The sequence below is a fragment of the Danio aesculapii genome, chromosome 16, assembly GCF_903798145.1.
Source record: "Danio aesculapii chromosome 16, fDanAes4.1, whole genome shotgun sequence".
Taxonomy (NCBI): Eukaryota; Metazoa; Chordata; class Actinopteri; order Cypriniformes; family Danionidae; genus Danio; species Danio aesculapii.
The window spans coordinates 23,396,779-23,419,153 of record NC_079450.1 but is presented as its reverse complement, the minus strand read 5'-3'; the positions used below and the strand labels follow the sequence as shown (position 1 = coordinate 23,419,153).

At 34.3% G+C, this 22,375-nt stretch overlaps 1 protein-coding gene across 1 annotated transcript in view; it reads right to left on the bottom strand.

Annotated features, from left to right (window-relative positions):
* The window catches only part of snap91a (synaptosome associated protein 91a), a 56,763-nt gene that overhangs the window by 20,666 nt on the left and 13,722 nt on the right, over positions 1 to 22,375 (bottom strand). Inside the window, exons 2-8 of the mRNA XM_056475619.1 lie at positions 12,645 to 12,787; positions 6,507 to 6,582; positions 6,251 to 6,353; positions 4,381 to 4,474; positions 4,085 to 4,196; positions 3,890 to 3,996; positions 2,721 to 2,762 (exon numbers count right to left, since the gene is read on the bottom strand). Of these exons, the coding sequence (XP_056331594.1) occupies positions 2,721 to 2,762; positions 3,890 to 3,996; positions 4,085 to 4,196; positions 4,381 to 4,474; positions 6,251 to 6,353; positions 6,507 to 6,582; positions 12,645 to 12,787 (677 nt within the window). The remainder of the gene's footprint in view (positions 1 to 2,720; positions 2,763 to 3,889; positions 3,997 to 4,084; positions 4,197 to 4,380; positions 4,475 to 6,250; positions 6,354 to 6,506; positions 6,583 to 12,644; positions 12,788 to 22,375) is intronic.

Genomic DNA, 22,375 nt, shown 5'->3' with positions numbered 1-22,375 from the left:
TTTTGATGAATAATGACGAAAAAAATGTTGGAAATTGTACCTTCCATTGACTTTAGTATTTGTTTTTCCCACTATGAAAGTCAATAGCGTCTAACATTCATCAAAATGTCTTATTCTGTTTTCGACAGAATAAAGAAACCCATAAACATTTGACACCACTTATTATATAGTAAATAGTGAGCCAAATTTAGATTTTGGGCTGAACTGTCCCTTTGAGTCCTTTAAATAGGTTCTGAGTGAAAAATATAGAAACAAATGATGTGAGAGCATTATTATATCCTGTGGAAATGAATCAAATTTGTTGAGTTACACGGCTATGCATCCAAGGCCAAAACCCAATTATAACCACTGCCAAAACCAGAACCCAGGTAGTCATGCACATCTCCCTCCAGCTCGTCCTGAACTCCACAGCTGATCCAGAGTATCTGAAAAAGGCAACCATCCTGCCCTGACATGATGCACAGCATGCTTTCAGAGCAAGCCTCCCTGTTTCTGCCAGCATGAAAAACTCTCCTAATGTCATAACAGAGCTTCCACAACCATGCTGTGTCGAATGTAACTATGCTTTCAAAAGGTGTTGGCATTTTCCATGAATAATAACAAAATAAGAACAAAAAAGTGTTTTTAAGAAAGAAATTAAAGAATTACAATAGCAAAAAGATCTATATTTATAACTTCATATTATTGTAGTTTTATATATAATATTAAACTGCTTTAACACAAACTGCTATGAACGGCAATTTTCATGTCAACTAGAACTAGAACCAAGACATTTAAAATGTAATAATAACTCAATAATAAGTTTATATACCCAGCAGGCACACAATGTCATAAGACGTTAATATTAGGTTAGATTTAGGTCATGACGTCATGTAACCAAAATTCAATGTCTAGCCAACGCCTAAGCACAACGTTATTTTGACGTCCAATTACAATGTCAAATGATGTTGATATTTGGTTGTCTTTAGGTTGTGGTTGAAAGTGACCAAAATCAACATTTTAATACTGACATTTATAATACAAATACTGACATTTATTCGTTAGGTATGGCAACTAAAATCTTAAAATTATAGACATAATAGACAGCATAAGAGGTTAATATTTGGTTGATTTTAGTTTGGTCGTTGGACATTGACATCGTTCTGACGTCAACATGATTTTCAATTCTAAACAAAATGTAATGTCCCTACGGATACAATGTAAGTCTAATGTCATGTTGATATATATATATATATATATATATATATATATATATATATATATATATATATATATATATATATATATATATATATAGATAGATAGATTTAGATATATATATATATATATATATATATATATATACATATATATATACATTTGAAGTCATAATTATTAGCCCCCCTTTGCTTTTTTTTTGCCTAACTTGCCTAGTTAACCTAATTAACCTAGTTAAGCCTTTAAATGTCACTTTAAGCTGTAGAGAAGTGTCTTAAAAAATTTCTAGTAAAATATTAGTTGCTGTCAACATGGCAAAGATAAAATGAATCAGTTATTAGAGATGAGTTATTAAAACTATTATGTTTAGAAATGTGCTGAAAAAATCTTCTCTCCGGTAAACAGAAATTGGGGGAAAAAATAAACAGGGGGGGCTAATAATTCAGGGGATTTAATAATTCTGACTTTAACTGTATATACTGTATATAAATTATATAAATTATAATAATATTAGTATAAATTCAGGGCTGCATGGGTGTTTTTTATACAGTATATAAATTAAACTATGAAGAAAGGCAAACTGAAGATGATTCATCTTTGTTTACTAATCTGTCCTGTGGTGAGGAATTTTTGGGGACACACTCTGATTGAGAAAATGACATCTATGCCTGTTTACACCAAATTTACCAAACTCTTCCCAACACCAAATTTAATAACTCTACCCAACAAAAAAACATGATACTTGTGCTTCTGATCATAAAAAAGTGCTAATAAGTGCACAAAGTGCTACATATTCATGGAACAGCCTGTTATTTTCATGCTGGCACCACTCAGTTAAACAATCCATTAGGAAGAAATTGCCTAAAATGTCCCTCATCTTCAAATAGCTTCTATGCAAAATTAAAATGGTCCAAATGATTGCGGAAACTCTGTTCGTAGCAATTCTTCAGCTTTTTTGGGATGCAAATGTGGCTGCAGCTTAAGTTCCCGTCTCAGACAGCAAGCATCGCTGCTACTCTGCTCATGATCCTTCAGTCACATCCAAGTTCGCTCTGAAATGAGATTTGGTGTGCAGTTTATTTAATGAGCACTAATGAGGATTGACTTTTGCTCTCTCCTGAGCTGCAGGATTGCCCAAAGTGGAAAGCACCACACGCTACTCACACTCTCAGCCTGTGTGATCATTCTGCACCGCTGAAATAAGAAGACAGGTACACAATCTGTCAGTCAGCCAGTGGGCACGGGACAGAATGGATCCATGGAGCAATCGTCCCTCTTGACGAATGCCCAGTCATGAGAGAAGAATGACCTCTTATGTGTAGTGCATGGATGTCTATGATTGGCCCAATAATAACAACCACTCGACTGACTAAAATGGCTGGGATTTGAAAGTCACGACACATGCGACATGTTAAAACAACACCGCAACACTGACATGCTATGTTAGTACAAACGTGGACAGTGTTGGCTTCATGAGAAATGGACAGAAAAGGCGGGAAATGCTGCTTTAAAAAAAATCTTACCTGTGTAAGCTCAGGAATATCGTTTTTGTCAATTCCCACTTGCTGTTAAGAAAAAAAGGGATATTTCACTGTAAAAAAATCCTGGATTCCACACAATTCATTTATGTTGTCTCAACACAAATCGATTAATGCAAATTTCAGACTGAACGATTTAGCCCTGATTTTGACTCGTTAACTGGTTTTGAGAAATCACAGACAAATCGCTGCTTGTTCACGTGAGTAACAATCACACAGTGTGAACTATCAAAGACGCGATCTGAGAGAATCGCAGATGAATATGCAAAATATCTGGACCTTTCGGCGATTTAAATCATGCCATGTGAAATGAGTTCTGATTGAAAATAACATCTGCAATTACCTACAGCCAATGAGAGAGCAGCATCCACTAGTATGGGTATCTGCAGGCCAGCGAGAGGTTGAGGGAGAAGTTAAAAGGGCTTCTTTTCTGTCTATTTGGACCCAAGCAATGAATGAAAATCTAGTGTAAATTTGGCAGGAGCACCCATGTCTGTTTGACATCTCATCTGAGCAATATCACAACCAGGTCGAAAAAGAAAAAAAAGGTGAGGAGAAATAGCTAATTTCCTTCCTTAATCTCAAGGCGGGGTGAGGAAAATAAGTAATTTTCTACCCCACTAAAGGCTTCCTTCTCATTATGTAGTTAATAACAAAAGATATACTACGTGACATTGTTTCCATGTCACTTCTCGTATGTGTTTGGTTGGGAGACATAGTTTACAGACCGAGACAATATTGTCTGCGATTCTTCCTATTCTAAAGTCATGCAGTCGCCAATCCATCTTGCAGTGTAAACAAAGCAGCAAAAAACGTAGATAGTCATGCAGTGTGAAAACATCTGTGACTTTGAAAATCCTGCAGTCTGAATTCAGCGTTAGGTTACAAATTTAAGTGGAATTACAAATTTAAATTGTAATTGTTTAACATGAAACAATTAAGCTCAAAAAAGCTCATGAATTGTGTTGATTCAGCTCATTTTAAATAAGTAGTTTTAACAAGCAGCAAAAATTCTTGCATAAGACATAACCTAAGAATTATAATGCAATACTTTTTTTTATAATTGTTTTATATAACGTGTATATGTAATTATTTTATTGTGTCATTTAATATAGTTTCATAATTGAAGCAAAGACATAAAATGCATGATTCACCTCAGCAATCTTCAGGAACTCTGAGACTCTGGTCATTCGTGTCAAGAATCTTTTATAGATTTCCAATGCATCCTTGCATTGACCTTTCTTCATCTGGAAAAATTTCTCTAAAAACGAATAAGGAAATTATTAAGTCATAGAGTGAAATCAGACAACACGAAAACCACTTCAACATGACAAACTACAAAAACTTGCCTAGGAGATTAATGATGCCATCATTGTAGCAGGCGTACAACTTGATCAGATCCTTGAAGAGCAACAGGAAGGCGGCATTGATCACCCCATTGACAAGATCTTTTGGGTGAACCTGACAACAAAGCGAGTAAGTAATAGGCCTCAGCTGTCAAAATTGACTGAACTAAAAAGTCAGACTCTCCTGTTTGTCAAAATATCCTTAAACGTCTTGTGTATTACAAAATTGTGTCCTAACTTTAACTGTGCCAGCATGATGTGTAATTAGAACCTGTGATGATGACAATGAGCAGACTCACGTCAAACTCCAGCAGAGCATCAATCTGACTCTGCAGCGTGGGCATGCCTTTCAAGAGCTTATCAGGAGTCATTGTTCTCATCACACCATCAGCACTGAAAAATACACACATACACACACGCACACACGCACGCACACACATTCATAGTTAAGAAAAAGTAATTATTAAGAGAACATTATTACAAAAAAGAATCTCAGATATGCCATGATGCTTGGTATGTGCATGTAGTGTAAATTCTGTCATTGTTTACTCACCCTTGTATTGTTTCAAACACACAAGACTTTTATTTACATTCAGAAGAAAAAAGAATGAATCCTGAAATATTTCTGCTCCTCTAACTGAAACTGTCACCCAAATCATTTCAATCATTTCAAGCTTTAAAATGTTTAGAAAAACAATGTAAACATAAGCCTGTCATTCCAGTACAGAATAATTGTCTGAATATGTAATCTTTATGGATTAAATTTATGAGCGCGGTAGAACGGGGTTGCTACATGTGACCTTTGTTTATTACAAATGAAGTCCTAAGTACATTCTGACTAGTCTCTTGGCTTATTTATTTAAAAGGTGCAGCATTCTCAAAATACTAGAGCCTAGAGTTCACAAGAGTTTATTACTGATTAGATCAACAACGTTGTGGTTCTCTTGTGAATGAATGTTTGATATGTACTGTGGCAGTTAAACTGAGTCAATAAAGACTTTTTTTAAGACATTCCATAAAGAGTTTTTAATGCAAAATAATTAATTCTAGTTTTTTTCTTAACAATTTAAAGAATTTTGAGTGAACAGAGTTTCCGAGGAGCAAAACGGGTAAACATGGTAAGAGAATTTCCAGGGTTTCTGCATGTTTCACCAAGTCAAATTAAAGATTTTTAAAGACTTTTTACGACTGTTATGACTGAAATTTCAGACTTATACAGGACTAAACCTTGAGGATTTTTACTTAGTTTCTTTTACCTAGTTGTGTACATGCACTTTGTTTAATATAACTTTTCTTTGACAAGCTTTAAAAACTATAATAAACTAAATGTACAACAGTCTGTGCACTTATACAAAACTTTTATTTATAATACTGTTTACCATTATTGTTTAATTATCTTCCTCACAATAACATTTGTAAGTTCTCCATGTGTTTATAGACCATATGTCCTTACAAATGTTATTGTGAGGAAGATAATTCCATCACATTTTTAAAGTGTTATAAATAGAGTTTTGTTAAAAGGTTTTTTGAGATGGATTGCTGGTGACTGTGTGGAAAATTTAAGACCTGTTTAAAATGATTTAAGACATACAAGTCAATTTTTCAGTGAATTTTCAGTGAGTTTTAAGTGGTTTTGAAATTTAAGACATTTTAAGACTTTTTAACACATTTGATACCAGTTCAGCACCACAGTTACTGTAATGTTTGTGGGTCAGGAAAACTCACAAAATATATTGGACATAGTGATGAGTTATTGTGCTATGTCACAAGGATATTATTTTTTTTAACAGTTGAATCATACCTAAACGTGTCTTTTTGAATAGTTAGCCATGATCTGCCATGTGTTTTGCTTGTCTGAGACCGTTTGTAAATTACGATCTGTAGCTTCTTCACTTCGTCCACAAAGTCTTGGTTTGCTAAAATGCATTTTGCAGTCTGTTTTTGCAACCCTCTTGTGGGCACACACATACACAGTAGTACCAAGGGAAAAGGAAACCTAATGAAAATAACTGCTTTTCAACAGAAGCATCACAATGCTCTTTTATGTGACTAAAGGTTGTCCTTGATTTCCCAGCATCCCACTCAAATCTGTTACTGCTCGGTAGCGCTCCAATGCACTAAGCACATTTGTTAACTCAGGGTACAGCCATGTAGTGAAGATTCATTTACCCTTTCTTCACTCGGCCAAAGTCAAAGGCCATCTGTCTGTAGGCAAATGCCTTCTCGTTCAGATACCTGCTGTAGCGCCTGATAAATGTTGACATGTCATAACCTGAAAGAACAAGCCTTAATGAATACAGAAAAATCACATTTCAATGTAACAATGTTGAGAAAATTAGAGTTGCCTACATTTAATAATTTAAGAGCAATGCAAACAATTAAGATCGGTTTGAAGTTGCTTTCATCTTCCTGAAATAACACTTACCATGAGAGCCAGTTTTGTCCAAAAAATTACTAAGATTGAATAGGGTGTTCCTGGAAGCCAGGTACTGGATAAATCTCTGAAAATAAAAATAAAAAATAAATACTGTATATATTTATTAGATTAGATGATTAGATTAGATTCAACTTTATTGTCATTACACATGTACAAGTACAAGGCAACGAAATGCAGTTTCGGTCTAACCAGCAGTGCAATAGCAGCAAGTGCAGGATATAGGTATAAGTTATAAAGTCCAGTTATAGAAAAACTATGGTGATATTTACAGATGGATGTACTATCAACATTATATACAGGTTGTATTAGCTATGAACAGATTTACAATAAATGAATATATGTACAGGATGCTATTAATAATCAGGAGTGGCAGATAGATAAACATAAATACAAATGTCCATGTGCAGTGGGTATGTACAGTTCAAATAAATGAATCAGTGCAATGAATATGTGCAAACTTTAAATGGGCAAATGTTAAATAGTGCAGTGATTGTGAGGAGTATAAGTTAGAGGAGTGAATAAAATATACTTCATGACTTTTTCAGGACACAAATTGTGAGTATAATTAATGTATTATTGTTTACATTACAATTTAGCAACACAAAAAAAAAAAAAAAAAAAAAAAAAAAAAATATATATATATATATATATATATATATATATATATATATATATATATATATATATATATATATATATATATATATATATATATATATATATTATATATATTATATATATATATATATATAATATATATATATATATATATATATATATATATAACTTCGACGCTGCCCTCAATAATCAAAAAATGCAAACACCAACTGATTGCAAGTTTAGTGAAGAAAATGAGTTCAAACCCAATATAATCACCTCACAATTAATCACTCAGAACTCACATTAAAGCTTTGAGTGGGAGTGAAAGCAAACATGGAAATAACCGGCAGAAGCTTTATCAAGAAAGCTTTATCCACATTTAAGCAATGAATATAGAGTTCATTACAAACATTTATACAACCTCAAACATTTAATAAAAAAATGTAGCCAATCACAAATTAATTACACAAATTAAGCAGTGAATAGGAATTGTATTGAAAATATTCATTACAATTATTGAACTTTCATCACATTCCATGGCCCATATAAATAATTAACTGTAATATATACATTTTACCATATTTACAGTACATACCAGCATTACATAATATCTATGTGTTGAGCCTTTTCAGTTGTGCCAATCAGCTCTTAACTGATGTGTCAGCTGATCAATATATAGACTTGCAGGGAGACAATACTATGTAATGCAGCTAACACTTTTAATCATTAGGTCAAGACTATTACCCGTTTCAAATATCCATGTGTCATAGCCTTGTGTTACATAATAGACATTCTGTTGACTTCTTCATTCACAATTGGTCTACAACAGTCTAATCACCTTTTTTCTTTAATATCCACAATAACAAAATAACCAAAATGTTCCCTCAACAACAGCCTGCGGGTCACATTCATTACAGAAAAGCTTTCTTTAATTATCATATTGGAACAGGTGAGTTCATCTACTATATTTCTATGACATGTTTTCCCTCATTGCATATTCAGGAGAATGGAAGGCAAAGCTTTTAGAACTAATCAACACGCTGTACTTTGCATAATAACAACATGCAAATCACGACAATCACTTTTAGTCGTGAACAACTTTGCAAACCTGCTTTAACTAAAACAAGATGAACAAATCGTTCTTGTTTTAGTTCAAATGCTAATGCATTCATTCACTCACAATCCCAGAACAGCAGGTCATGAATTTATCAAATTAAATATTTTACAAATAAACAAAATCAAAAAATTAAAATGAACATTCTCAAAATTCAATTCTTTAATTAAACTTAATTTAATTAAAATTTCAATAAATGCAGTTCCTTTAGAATAGAATAGAACAGAATAGAATTTGCTTGAATTTGCTGTTGCTTCAGTTGATGTGACAAGAATATTTTATTAGTAGAATACAATAATCAACATTGCATGAATAAACAAAATTATGTTAGCTGAATAAAATATTATTACTTAGAAGAACTAAAAAACAGATGTTGAGACAACTCAAAGTTCTTACTGCATCAAGTTGCCTTGTTTTTTAGGTTTTCTCAACAATTTATTTTTTAAAGTGCAAAGCATGGGGGCTTTTGCAAGGTTGTAATCTCATAAATCTTCATACTAAAGTGAAGATTAAAATCTAACAAGTATTTCTATTAACTTTAAACACATAACATTACTTTTATTGTCAACATTTCCCTCTCTTAATTCAATCCCATGCAAATCGAGCTGGGAACTACAAATCTCCTAACCAGAGTTCCTGCATGTTGTCTCAACACAAAACATTTAAGTTAACTTAATGGTTTACAAATTTAAGTGGACTGAACATAAACAAATAAATTGGCCAAAGAAATTACAAGAATCATGTTGTTTCAGCTCATTTGAAACAGGTAGTTTGAAAAAGCAGCAGTCATCATTTTTCTGAGTGTATTAATTTTCCAATAGAGACATTATTAACAAAACATTTATTACAACATTTATTCATCTCTGTTAAGGTTAGTTAACTAAAACAAACTTGGATTTTAGTAGTGCTATAGTAAATGATATAATTAACAATTACCTATGGTTAACAAATCATCTTCAAGTAGTGTTATTCTTAGTTCATTTTAGTAAACACTCTACTTTAAAGACTACGTCAATGTAACTTTCAAAAGTTCACACTTAGCTGATGATTGATAATATAGCATATTTGCCATGCTGTCCCGGGAGAGAGCCCTGAGCTCAGAATATTCTCGAGCCCATTTGAAGGGCGGAAGGGAAGTTTGAGCTCAGGTCGATCTCGAGAATTCCCCTGCTTGTAAACGTGCAGAGATATATCTGGCTAATAGTTGTCTTAAGATGCTGTTTTGGAGTAATCAATTTACTTATGGTGTATGTCTTTGGACGGTGGGAGAAAACCGGGAAACCAGGGAGAAACCCGCACAAACACAAGGAGAACATGCAAAATCCACACAGAAACGACAACTGGCCCAGTGAGGGGCCGAACTGACTGGGTCGCCGTGCCACCCTATCAGAGAAGGCGAGGAGTAGGGGTGGAATGGGGGATTCCTCAAGATGAAGATGACTGGAGTGGAAAACTCTGGTTATTTAGTGTCAGTATTCATCTGATTGGTGCAATATACGGAGCTGAAGCGATACCAGCCCTGTTCAATCATAAGCACGTGATCTTCTTGAAACTAGCTAATAAATAAGCTAGTTTTAGTTTTACAAGGTCAGAGCAAATTCTTATATAAAAATGTATGGAATACAAAACAGAAAAGAAATTGTCAGTGTAAGAAAGTGCAAGACAAATCACAGTAAAACTGCTAAATAGACCAGACCTCAGCGTTTCCAAATAGCAGTGTACAATAATATATGGCATTCTGGAAACATTTGTGTGAGAATCAATTAATTCACAACATCAAGCATTTCTCTACAAACCTCCAGCAATTTTATACCATGGTGACACTTAACCACTTGCATTTTGGTCACCTGATTTTTTAGGATGTACTCATATTTATTCGATTAGCATTTCAAGCTCCATCTCTGAATTTCTATCAGTTCCCCCTCAAACTCCCAGCTCTTTCACCCTCATTCATTTTATCATCCATTCTTCTCGCTCTGTATCTCATTCTACCTTCCACTGCCATCTGCCTTTTCACCCTTCAATGTCTCTGTCACCGCACATTGCCAGCCTTGACTGAAAGAGTAAACTGCGCTTTCAAAAAAAAGGTGTGTGTGTGTGCGTATGTGTGTGTGTTGGAGAGCATCTGCCCGCCTGTCTGTCTCTGCTCCTATTGTGAGTGGGATGGGTGTGATAACGGTGATAAGTGGAAGAGAGAGGGCTTAGAGTGCAATAGGTGGTCAGCTGTGGAGATCAGCCTCTCGGAAAAATGGTAAAATGCAATGTTCAAAGTCTTCCCAGCTGTTTGTTTTACTGTTTTAGCAATGCCGTTGGGGTAGGTTAAATATTATGCAGTCTTTCTGCGATGCAAATGTCTGCAGCTCAAACCAGAATCAATTAAAAAGTACTTTTTAAACTACATTTTAAATTGAATTTGTAAATTATTTAATCTATTTTGTCTTGAAATGGGAATTATGTCTCATGTTGGTGAAAGACTAGTTACAAACAACTTCAACAATTGACACTTTTACCAATTAAGAGAGAAAAGGGCTTGTTGTCACTTTTAGATACTCCATAAATCAAAGCAATCTACACTACTGCTCAAAGGTTTGAGGTCTCATGAGGTCTAATGTGGCTCAATACATTGAAGGCCATATCGCTATCAGCTGATAAATGTGTAGTTTTTTGTTATCATTATCTGCCTTATATTACTACAGTAGGGCTGGGTGATTTGGCCTAAAATCAAAACTCGATTAATTGAACATTTAACTCGATTACAATTAATGAACGATTCTTTTTATTTATTTAAAAAAAACTATTTTTGCCCTCATAGTTCACTGACAGATTTTGTGCAGTAAATACGTTCACATATTACAAGTGAGAGATTTTTGAATGAAAGGTGCATTACTTGAATTTAAAACAATTGAAGTAAACACACATCATTTACAATTATTTATTGAACATCAAAGGTGAACAACTGAAATAAAACACACATTGCCTATAACCAACAGTCACTTTTTTCTTATTCATTCATTCTTTCATTTTCTTTTCGGCTTAGTCCCTTGATTAATCTGGGGTCACCACAGCGGAATTAACCCAAGCAGAATCTTTTCTAAATAAAATAGCACTTGCATATCCTGTAAATAATATTTAAAATGCATGCTTTCTTCGCGACTGTTTGTTTTTTCTGAACGCTACCTTAATGCAGAACTATCTCAAATTTGCTCATTCAGAAGTGGGAACTGTCAGGCGTGCAATCAATTTTATCATAAGGTAAACGCAAAACAAAAGTCTCAATACGGAGCTCCTCCACAAGACTCGACACTTTTAATCACACGCACCAACAGACTTGCACCTCTCTCTCGTCAATGATACCATACTAGCCAATCATCATCGTTGCAATGAGTAGTTAAATTTTTAGAGGTGCAACTCTACATGCAGCAGGGAAAGTAATTGAAAAAAAAAATCATCCTGGAAAATTTTTATCAATTATTGGTTGTGAATGTTGATTTCAATTACTTTTCGATCGCCCAGCCCTATTCTACAGATGCGTTTTTTAAATAAAATCCATCACTCAATTTCAATTGCTTTTTGTTTGTTTATTCAGGTTCAGTACGTTTTATATCAATATTTGCATTTAAGTGTCTATATATTGGCTAACATTTTATTTAACATTGTAAACATTTGTTATTATTTATTTGTTTAAAATATAGGTTTTCACATTCTGGTTCCAATGCGCAGTGGCGCTACTAGGGTGGGTGGGGGTGGGGTTGGTGGTTAGGACGATACCACCTCCAACCACAAAGTGATGCTATCACATTGTCATTCCGGCATTATATAATGAGTGGGATAAAAGAGTCTTAAAATGACAATATATTTTGGTGAAATATATCGTACGACAAACTATAGATATTATGACAGGCCTAATCATATCTGTCAAAATGTTCAAATGTTCATATCGGTGCATATATATCAAAAAGATTCATTAATGATTATAAAAGAAGCTTTTGAGCTCAACCTGGCTGCATTTTGTAAAAAATGAAGTTTTTTAGTAGCAAAACTTCATTCAAACACTTATTAAACAGTTAAATAATTATAAGTTTAATAACTAAATATATATTTAAAATAGCAACTTATATAGAGATTAACCCAAAGTAGTCATTTAATTTTGGATTAACATTTCTGTACTGAAACTAAAACAATTTCTTTAAAAAATAAAGACATTTAACATAGACAAAAAACATATTCTGTACACACACCAAGGTTTTAGCTTAGCATATGCACCACAAACATAACCATACCTGATGCTTTGATTCATAATAACTATTTTCATTCATAATATTGTGACATTGTTTACCACAAGCTTGTATACCACACAACATATGTGCCTACACTTATAATAAAACTGCAGGTAACAACAGTTTGCTTCTCACCTCATTGCCATGGACCATCAGGTGGTGAGTGGAGACCAAAGCCTTGAAGACCACAATCCAGCTTGCATTTCCTGCTCTTTCAAACAGGGTATCGGCCATCTGAGGAATATTGACATTGGATTCCTGGGTTGCCTGAATCAAGTCTGTGTGGGAACATGAAATGAAAAGATCAGTGCTTATTTAGATCTTTAATGTCTTGACTTACTTAGTAGCTCCTCATTACTGTATTATGGTACACTAAGAAAACGTAGTCAGCACACACACCAGGATATCAGGTTACACACATTGGGTCTTACTTTATCTTACCTGTGCTTATTGTGCAAGCATTTCAAAGTCTTCTCTTAAAATACATTAAAGGTCAAAGGTGCGAATTTATTAATTTGTAATTTCTTTGTGAGGTTAAGAATAAATAATGTTAAGTTTAAGGCTCAGTAATGCAGACATGAAAGGAACAGAAGAGGTGATTAATTTTACAGCCATGTCATAACACTGAATAATGCAGTGTGATGGGAACTGACAAAACCACTCATTTGACTTGTCATTCAGTGTGACATCTGACAATGCAGTAAAATATGCTAAAGGAGAGCAATAAAAAAACATAGGTGGAAAGTGAAGTTGAATAAATAGACAAAGGCATGCAGATAGACAGTTGGTTAAAAAGATAGTCAAGATTATCAGGTATGTCGTATTATTTACATTTTTATTATTCTACGCTTACATCTTATGTTACTTGAGTGTTATGTTTAATTTGTTTGTGTTTCATACTTTAATGTTTTCCTTCAGAATCATGAGAGAATTTAGAAATAAAGTTAATTGTGGACATTTGTTTGCTATTTTGAGCGCTGGGACCATTAGATTAGGACTTAGGCCCAATCCCAATTCTACCCCTTCTCCCCCCCCTCGCTTTGGCGCATCGTTATTGTCGTTCAGTTCAGTCTGACATTATGACAGCTGAGATCACAGTGTGTCATGGGAGCCAATATTCTTGCAGTCTGACATGCTACAATCGTTTAGGATTATTAAAAATTGCACAGTGCAAGCTGGGGTTTACCTTTAGGTTTCAAACAAGCCTAAAAGACTCAATTAGTTTATCAGGTGTGTTTAACTACACTGTAAAAAATGGCCGTGATTTCAACAGTAAAAAAAACTGTAAAATGCTACAGTAAAAATCCGTAACCTAATTAACAATGTTTCCTCAATATATACGGCGAATAACCGTAAATTGACTTTCCCAGAATTCCCTGCATGGCACATCTCATTTCATGCTTTTTGTTGACATTACTATGGATCTTTTTTGTTGTTTCCCCTTTAGTTATGTACATTAGAGATTTATGTTACATCTAATGTTGATAAACAATGTTTATTTCATGATTTTAATTCTATGTGTGTTACCATACTGGTGTTTAGTAGCTGTGTGAATGACACTGAGCACCTTCTATACACTGATATGCTTTTCTACTTGAGGGAAAAGTTGTATGTGATGAGCATTGGTTCATTATGTAACTTTCTCATTACCACCTGCATATGGCAGTGCTAACGTGTCTATCTGTGTAACACAAGATGTGTAGATGTTTGTAACTCTAAATACAGACATATGACATCTATAAATTAATGAAATACAGTAGTTTACTGTAAAAATGAGAAATTACTTTTACGGTGTGTACCGTATTTTTAACAGTGAAAAACTGGCAACCACAGCTGCCGTTTTTCTACAGTAAATTTTACGGATTTATTTTTTACAGTGTAGGGTTAAGAGCTAAACTGTGCACAGTTTTGAAACTCCTGCTTTAGATTGTAAACCAGACAGACAGATAGACAGACAGATAGATAGATAGAATAAGAATATTATGAATTCATATATTTAAATAACATTTTAAATGCATAGTCAGTACAGTAAGGCAGTTAGGCAGGAGAATTATTCAACAGATAGTACAACTGACAGATAAGCAGATACTTCTCTTCTGTCTGTGCCTCTCTTTCTCTCATACTTTCAGTACACTATACACACACACACACACACACACACACACACACACACACACACACACACACACACTATCGACATCTGTCACAAAGAAAATCATGACAGAGCAGCCAGCATTCCTCTTACAGACACATTACACCATCAATCCTTCACCACAAATCACCACACACTGACACTACACAACAGTGCCTGATTTAAATATTATTTTTAAATATTATCAAACACTGTAAACAATAATATAATGCATAGACTTTATAGAATAAAATAGAAAATGAAAACACTAATTAACAGAACAAACTGCAAATTCTACAACGATTTGCTGCCTCTGCTTTATTAAACAGGAGATAATATATTAAAAAGTGAAATAGGGAATAAATTCACCAGGGGGCTTAGGAATGCAGTCACCTTGACTGAAAGAAGAAGGCTATATACACATTCATGTACAAGATGAGATTACATAACCAGAGTCCATACAATAATAGACAACCTCTAAAAGGCTTTACACTTTTACATCATCCTATTTTAGCACTTTAAAGCACAACATTACTGCCTAATTGAATGACACAAAAAGCCAGAACTACACTGATATGTCACCTTAATTATAAATTCTTTTTGTCATAATATTACATTGATACTTGTATAGCCCATACGAATTCTACAGTATGAAAATGCAGACATTATTGCAGATTCCATTCATAAAACAATAAGATGGCTTTTCCCCCATGAACATTTTCAAAAATCTGTTAAACAATAAACCAAATGGCTCATTTAAAAGCTTGGAAATAAAGCAGATGTGTTCAGCCTCATTAACTTTATGAGAATTTGTTACATCTGAATTGTTGATTTTGCCTTATCAATGCATCCTCACCTGATATCGGCCAACAGACATTTTTATACTTGTTAAAGCCTAAACTAGGACTTTATAAAGTCTGGCTATGCGCAAAACAGTTTACAATTATTATTTTATTTTTTTTGAATATACAAAAGGTACACAATTTGAGATAATGCAAATACAAAGAAAATGAAACAATAACAAAAATACAAAAAACAACAACAATACAATCAAGTACCGGCAGGTGCGTGTGTTTGTGTGTGTGTGTGTGCGCGTGTGCATGTAAAGGTAACTTGGTAAACAGGTCAGAGTACATACAAAAGGAACAATAACAGTCACTAAATGAAGCAAGTAACTTATATAAGGAGTGACAACAATGCTAGTGATATAATGATAGTAATAATGACAGTAAACAAGCAACAAAGGACAACAGTAATAATCATTAACAACAACCACTACAATAATAAAAATAATAATAATAAAAATAAATCCCAAGTACTACACCAACTACTACTACTACTAGAGAGTTTCTAATTGTAATGCTACTGTAGCATTAGCAGTAACATTACAATTAAATTGTAATACGATGTGAGTTTTGTTTAGAGGATTTCAGAGGACACCGTATGTCTGACTTAGCCTTAACTTCCTGAATTATTTACAGATGATGATCAAAGGCTAGAGGTGGAGAGTCAGATATGAAGCTTCTCACAGTCTTTATTTTACATATACAGCAGGAGTGCTTACATATGCACAAATTCCACAATAACAAAACAATTATTAACACCTTGCTAAGACAAAATGCCACACAGAGAACACAAACAGTATTAGACCGCCACAGTCAAACTGAGAAGCAGCTGTTTGCAAGAAAAACTAGCCTGCAGTCTCTGTGCTCCACAGCTATTATCGACCGCCAACCAGACCTACGGGCCACTTTCACTGTTCAATAAATAGGAGCAAAATACAGTATACTATCAGTGGCACATCCATCAACCTTATGTTTTCCTCTTATAATGGAACTTTCCAGGGATTATTTTGTGCTAAAGATCTTCTATCCAACCCCTTAAACTCAACTACCTTTGACCTTTATAGCCTGTCAAAGTTAAAATAATTAAAATCAGATTCCACACAGGCTGATTTTTACTGATAAAATACATTCATTCATTCATTCATTTTCCTTCAGCTCAGTCCCTTTATTGATCAGGAGATGCCACAGCGGTATGAACCGCCAACTTATCCAGCATATGTTTTACACAGTGGATGTCCTTCCAGCCGCACACCAGTACTGGGAAACATCCATACACTCATTCACACACATTTACTACGGCAAATTTTGTTTATTCAGTTCACTTATAGTGCATGTCTTTGGACTGTGGAGGAAACCGGGGCACCCAGAGGAAACCCATATTAATCATCTTAATTTATTTTAGTTCATTTAGAATTTTAAGGAAATTAACTAAATAGATTTTAAGAAAACTTTATTTATTTATATTTATTAAATACTTTTAAAAATAGAAATAATTTGAAATACAAATAACATTAATCAATAAATAAATATTTCCTTGATCCGATAAAAAAAATACTTAAGAACTGATAGATTTGCTGCATTTGGCTTAATCGTCCTTGGGTGGCCCACAAATGAATTAAATGACTCTAATCCATAAAATAAGTAAGCTGACCAAAGATCTCACTTGTTGTCTTCAAGTAACTTAAGACTTAATGTCTGTGAGACACTACTTTATAACAAAGGAGATGACCCCTGCAGAGATCACCCAACTAGTTTGGTTGGGTCACAACTCTTGACTTCCTGTAGGCCATTTGGTTCACACCTTTTCAGATGCATATACTTGTCTGCATATGAAACAAGTCATATAATCTATCATAACTACTACAATTTATTTTTCCTTTACAGGACAAACAGATCAATAAAAGCATGGCAATAAAATTATTTCTGTTACTTGTAAAAAAAAATGTATTTTATTACAATAACTTAAACTAAACAATTGAAGTAAGAATAAATAAAATGGCAAAGACTATTAAAAAAAGAAAATAAATCAAACTCTAAAAATACAAAATAAGGAATTCACTATTCATTTAATTCAAGAATCATTTAGTTTCACTTTAACTAAAACTAAAAACAATTAATAGGAAACATTTAATTAACCTTCTGAGGTGACATTTTACTGTCAGTGCTGTGCTGGAAGTTCATCTGCTGTCTAAAACAATTGCCAGACAAATTGGCGGTTCATTCCACTGTGGCAACCCTTGATAAAGAAGTTAATATGTTCAAGAAAAGCAAGTAAGTGAGGTCACATTACAACAACATTTACAGCCAGACTTAAATTGCCGGGGTGAAGTAACTGCACCATGCATATTACTGCACACAGAGAGCACTTCAGCAGGCAGTGGAATTACGTATCACACCATGTGCGCCGTTTTCACTCTCATTTTCACTCCTTTAAATACATAAGTAGGAGGAGAGACAGACACGCTGAAAGCGCCTGTTTCCTGGCAACTGCAGCTTTGAGTCTGAAGTCAGGAAACCAGGTCTGCTTTGTTGAATATTAACACACACTGCAACATTTAATTAAGCAATGTCCTCAGCCACAAATGGACAAGAGGAGTTAAAAGCCAGTAAACGACGAGTGTCCTCCTGAAAACAGCTGAAAAGGATACAAGAAAATCCACTATTCTTTATCTGTAAGCATGTGTATCTGTAAGCACACGCGCACACACACACACACACACACACGCACACACTCAATGAAGGCTGTGACTTATGCACGAACATAAACAGTACAGTATGAATATCATGTATACAGTTCTTTTGATTGTATTTTATCAGTCCTACATAGAAAATGTTTCACATAATTTAATTATGTATTCTTTGAAATACATTAAATGACAAGATGACAAATTTATTGATAACTAATTTTAACAAATGTATTGATAAACTTTAGCCATTTAAATAAAAACACTCTTAAAAGTGAACTGTTAATAACAGTAATAGAAGTAATAATAGCACTAAATAATTTATTATAAACCATTTCATTTTTTAAATAAAAAACAATTTAAACAATTTAACATATTTATAATTGTAAAAGATTAATTACATAAATAAATACAGGTTGAATATATTAATGACTAAATTTTGTCTCACTTCAGTATTTCACAACTAAATTTACAAATATTTATTTTTTTATTTTATATACATTCAAAGCATATTTAATGCAAATACTATGCTTAATTTATTTATTTATTTTTAAATATGGTTTTAATAAAAAAAACTATAAAAGATATATATTTTAAATATCCATCCTGTACTTAAAATATAGAAAGAATAAATATCTATATACATTTGATTATATTTTAATTGACAAAAACTTCTTGGTGACAAATTGGCAAAACCTACTGGTTTGAAGGAAAACAGCAAACTGCAAATGGAAAACAATCTCACAGCAATATGTAACTTTCTATTTTAGTGGCTAATTCGTATGTATTGGTACGATCTCATTCATATAATTTAATAAGATTTGCTTATCTCCCAATGACGGTTGGGTTTAGGGGTGGGGTTGCTATACCTTCTTTTTAAAATCGTACAATTTCGTCCGACTGAACTTGTACGAATTTGTATGAATTAGCCTAACCTAAACTGACAAAACGTAAAATAGTTATGCTTCCTCATGAGATCAGGATGGAAAATGTTTCAAATTAATCTATTTGCTAGTTCTCACTGGTTTGCTAATCTCTGTTTAATGTGTTTATTGTCATGTTCATGGATTTACCCACTTTGCATGCTCCCAAGCGTATCATTAGTTGAGTCTCATAAAACAAGATCTCATCGATCAATTGAACAAATCTAGACACCTCAAGGGAAACATGCACAAGAAAAGAGCAAACATGATAACAAGACAAGGCCACAACATTTTAAAATAAAAGACATCACATGCCAACATAATAATATGAGAGTCATATTCTAGTATTATAAAAGAACCACAATTGTTTTTTGCAATACTCTATAAATACCATTATTGTGCTCTCTGGTCCCAAAAGAATCATTCTCCATGTACTCTGTCTGCGATTATAATAGCCAATTCTCTTAGATTTGTGTGTTATTGTGTATATTATTAACAGCATGTTATATAATAGCTGCTCTGAGTCCCATTGCAAATGTATACAACAAATGTGTAGCCAGCTTGAAATTTCATGCTAATCTTGGAAAGCTAAATTGCATTACGCTCTCCAGTCTGCATTTACAAGTGATTATAACCTAAAATGCCAGAACTAAGCAGCGCATTTAACTTGCCATTTCAGACATGTCTAAATATGCTTTTTACAGCATTCTCCCTGTCCAATGACCCTGTTTTTACTGAAATGACTATTTGAAATATCTGCCATGCAAACTGATGATCATGCAGGAATTAAGAGAAGAGTGACAGCTGAATCGCTGTGCAGAATGTGTGTGTGTTGAGAGCAAAAACAGCCTTATTCTGCTGCACATGAATGGAGCATGAAAACCTCTTTATTTATAGTCCTCTCCCTGGAGCAAAAAAAAAAAAAAAAAAAAGCTGAGAGATTGCCCATGTGCCCTCACTGGCAAGCAGTGCGGCGACACAGCATCCAAGGAGAAACCAGTGTAAACCAGCCTGCATGAGAGAGTATCTTCCTTTCAATGGTCCAGATGCGATCGTGAGTTACAATCATTTCAATAGCATCCTGATTGAATAATCGTTCAGAAGACCTGACTTCTGAGGCTAATATTTTCAATTAAATCACCCTCAGCTTACAGTGTAAACAGCATTTGGGTAACAATGATGAAAATGAGGTTAATCATTAACCTGCAGCCAAAACAAATCGGAAAATGCCAATAGTCTCCTTTTCTAGGGCTGCACAATATTGGAAAAATCTGACAATGCAATATTTAGTTTTTTTGCGATATATATTGTGATATGAAAACAATTTTACCAGAAATAAAGAAATCATAAATTAGGATTGATTGCGGTGATTTTCCAAGGGAGTAATTCATGTATAAAAAATAATAATAACAAATTGCAAGCAAAAATAATTACAATAGGGCAATGAAAAGGTGAAATAAACCAAACAGTCAAACAGTATTCAGGTATGGGAATTGAATAATGAAATGTAAAATAACACTGTATAGTCTTCATCGTATTAATTCAGTAAAATAATTCCTCATTAAAGAGCCCCTATTATACACTAAAAAGGGTCATATTTTGGTTTTGGGGTTGTCCAGCAACAGGCTGATATGCATGCAAGGTCAAAAAACACTTTCATTGTCTTATAATAAGCATTTATTTTTACCTAATTATCCCAGCGACTCCCATTTGATTAATTCAGCGATTCATTTGTTACTAAACCCCTCATTAGCGTGATGCTAATCTGCACTGATTGGACCGATGACAGTCTGTTGAGTTTGGTCGACAGCGTTCAGCGCGAGACGGAAAGAAATCCCCACCACGGCTTATCAACAATATTGAAGTAGTCAGAGTGTATGTGTGAGCACACCTGCCAACAATGCCGTTTTTCCCAAGAGTCTTTCGTATTTCAGACCCATCTCCTGCCACCCTCCATTTTGTTATTTCTCCTGGAAAACTCCCGTCATTTCAACCCCCCACCCGGCCCTTAGCATTTTGGTATGGTCTGTGAAACCCCCGGGTCACCAACATTGGTTATTGGTATAGGATCCGATCACAGCGGTGGCCCAAAACATGCTTCATAGTAGTTAGTAACACCACAATACACAGTACCCGGTTCTCAACAGTGTTATTCAGACACCTCACCCCCAAACCTAACTCCCCCGGTTTCCTGGATTTTCAGGGACGAATTTTGACAGATATGTGTGTGAGCCCAATGCAGGAGTGCATTAAAGCAATGCAGTGTGTAGGAACAGCTGACGGTGGCCATAGCAACAACAAACAGCAGTGGAACACGAACTAACAAACACATTTAAATCTGTGAACAAAGCGGCAACTGCCGTGTTGTCAACGTGGCATTAGACGAGATATGAGATTATAAAGAATTAACCAGAAACACTACAAGCAGTTACAAGTAACAAAACACAATGAAATACATAATTTGCAAGCTAGAGAAATGAAGGAGGCAACCATTTTAATCTCACATACTTAAACTTGTGAAATGGAAGAAGAAACTGATCCATAACCTATGTACTTTAATGTTCCAGTCAAGCTCTGCAAACTCCCATACTGCCCCGTTGTAAGAATGTAGATTGCTGAAGCACTCGTCAGAAAAATGACGGGAACACAGCACTGGGGCTGGGGCTATAATGCTAAGGTATTTTTGCAAAAATAAACCTCAACCACTGACTCTTCACAGTTTCATCTTTGGCTATGGAAAATAACACTTATTTTCCCTCACATTTCCAATAATATCCAGCTGAGCACAATGTCTTCGCGACATGATTCAACAGACGTCTGCTGCAGTGTTCTTCTTCTTCTTCTTTGCTACTGTGTTTGTGGGGCCAGGGGGGTTCAATTTTACTGGGTTTTCATGCACAACAAATGGGCGGGGCTTATGTTCTGTATCCACATCACGCCGGCATGGCTAAAAACTCATTATCAAGACGATTCATTTGAAACATGATGAGTCGACTCTTTTGTAGATGAATCAATAGTTTTAAACAAGGCGCACTTTCAGATTCAAGCCTTAGCTGGATATTAAACTTTACTTACAGCTGTGTTACACACTACATGAAAGGTCATTTTCAAAAACCCATAATAGGGGCTCTTTAAAGTTACAAACGTACTTTGTTGAGCCTAAATGCTTTAAACTCTCTTGAAATGCCTTTAAAACACATGCAAATGATAAACTTTCACTCTGTTATGGTAATGACTCCACAAATTTCATGTACTCCCAACTGTTGTGCTGATCAACTATAAT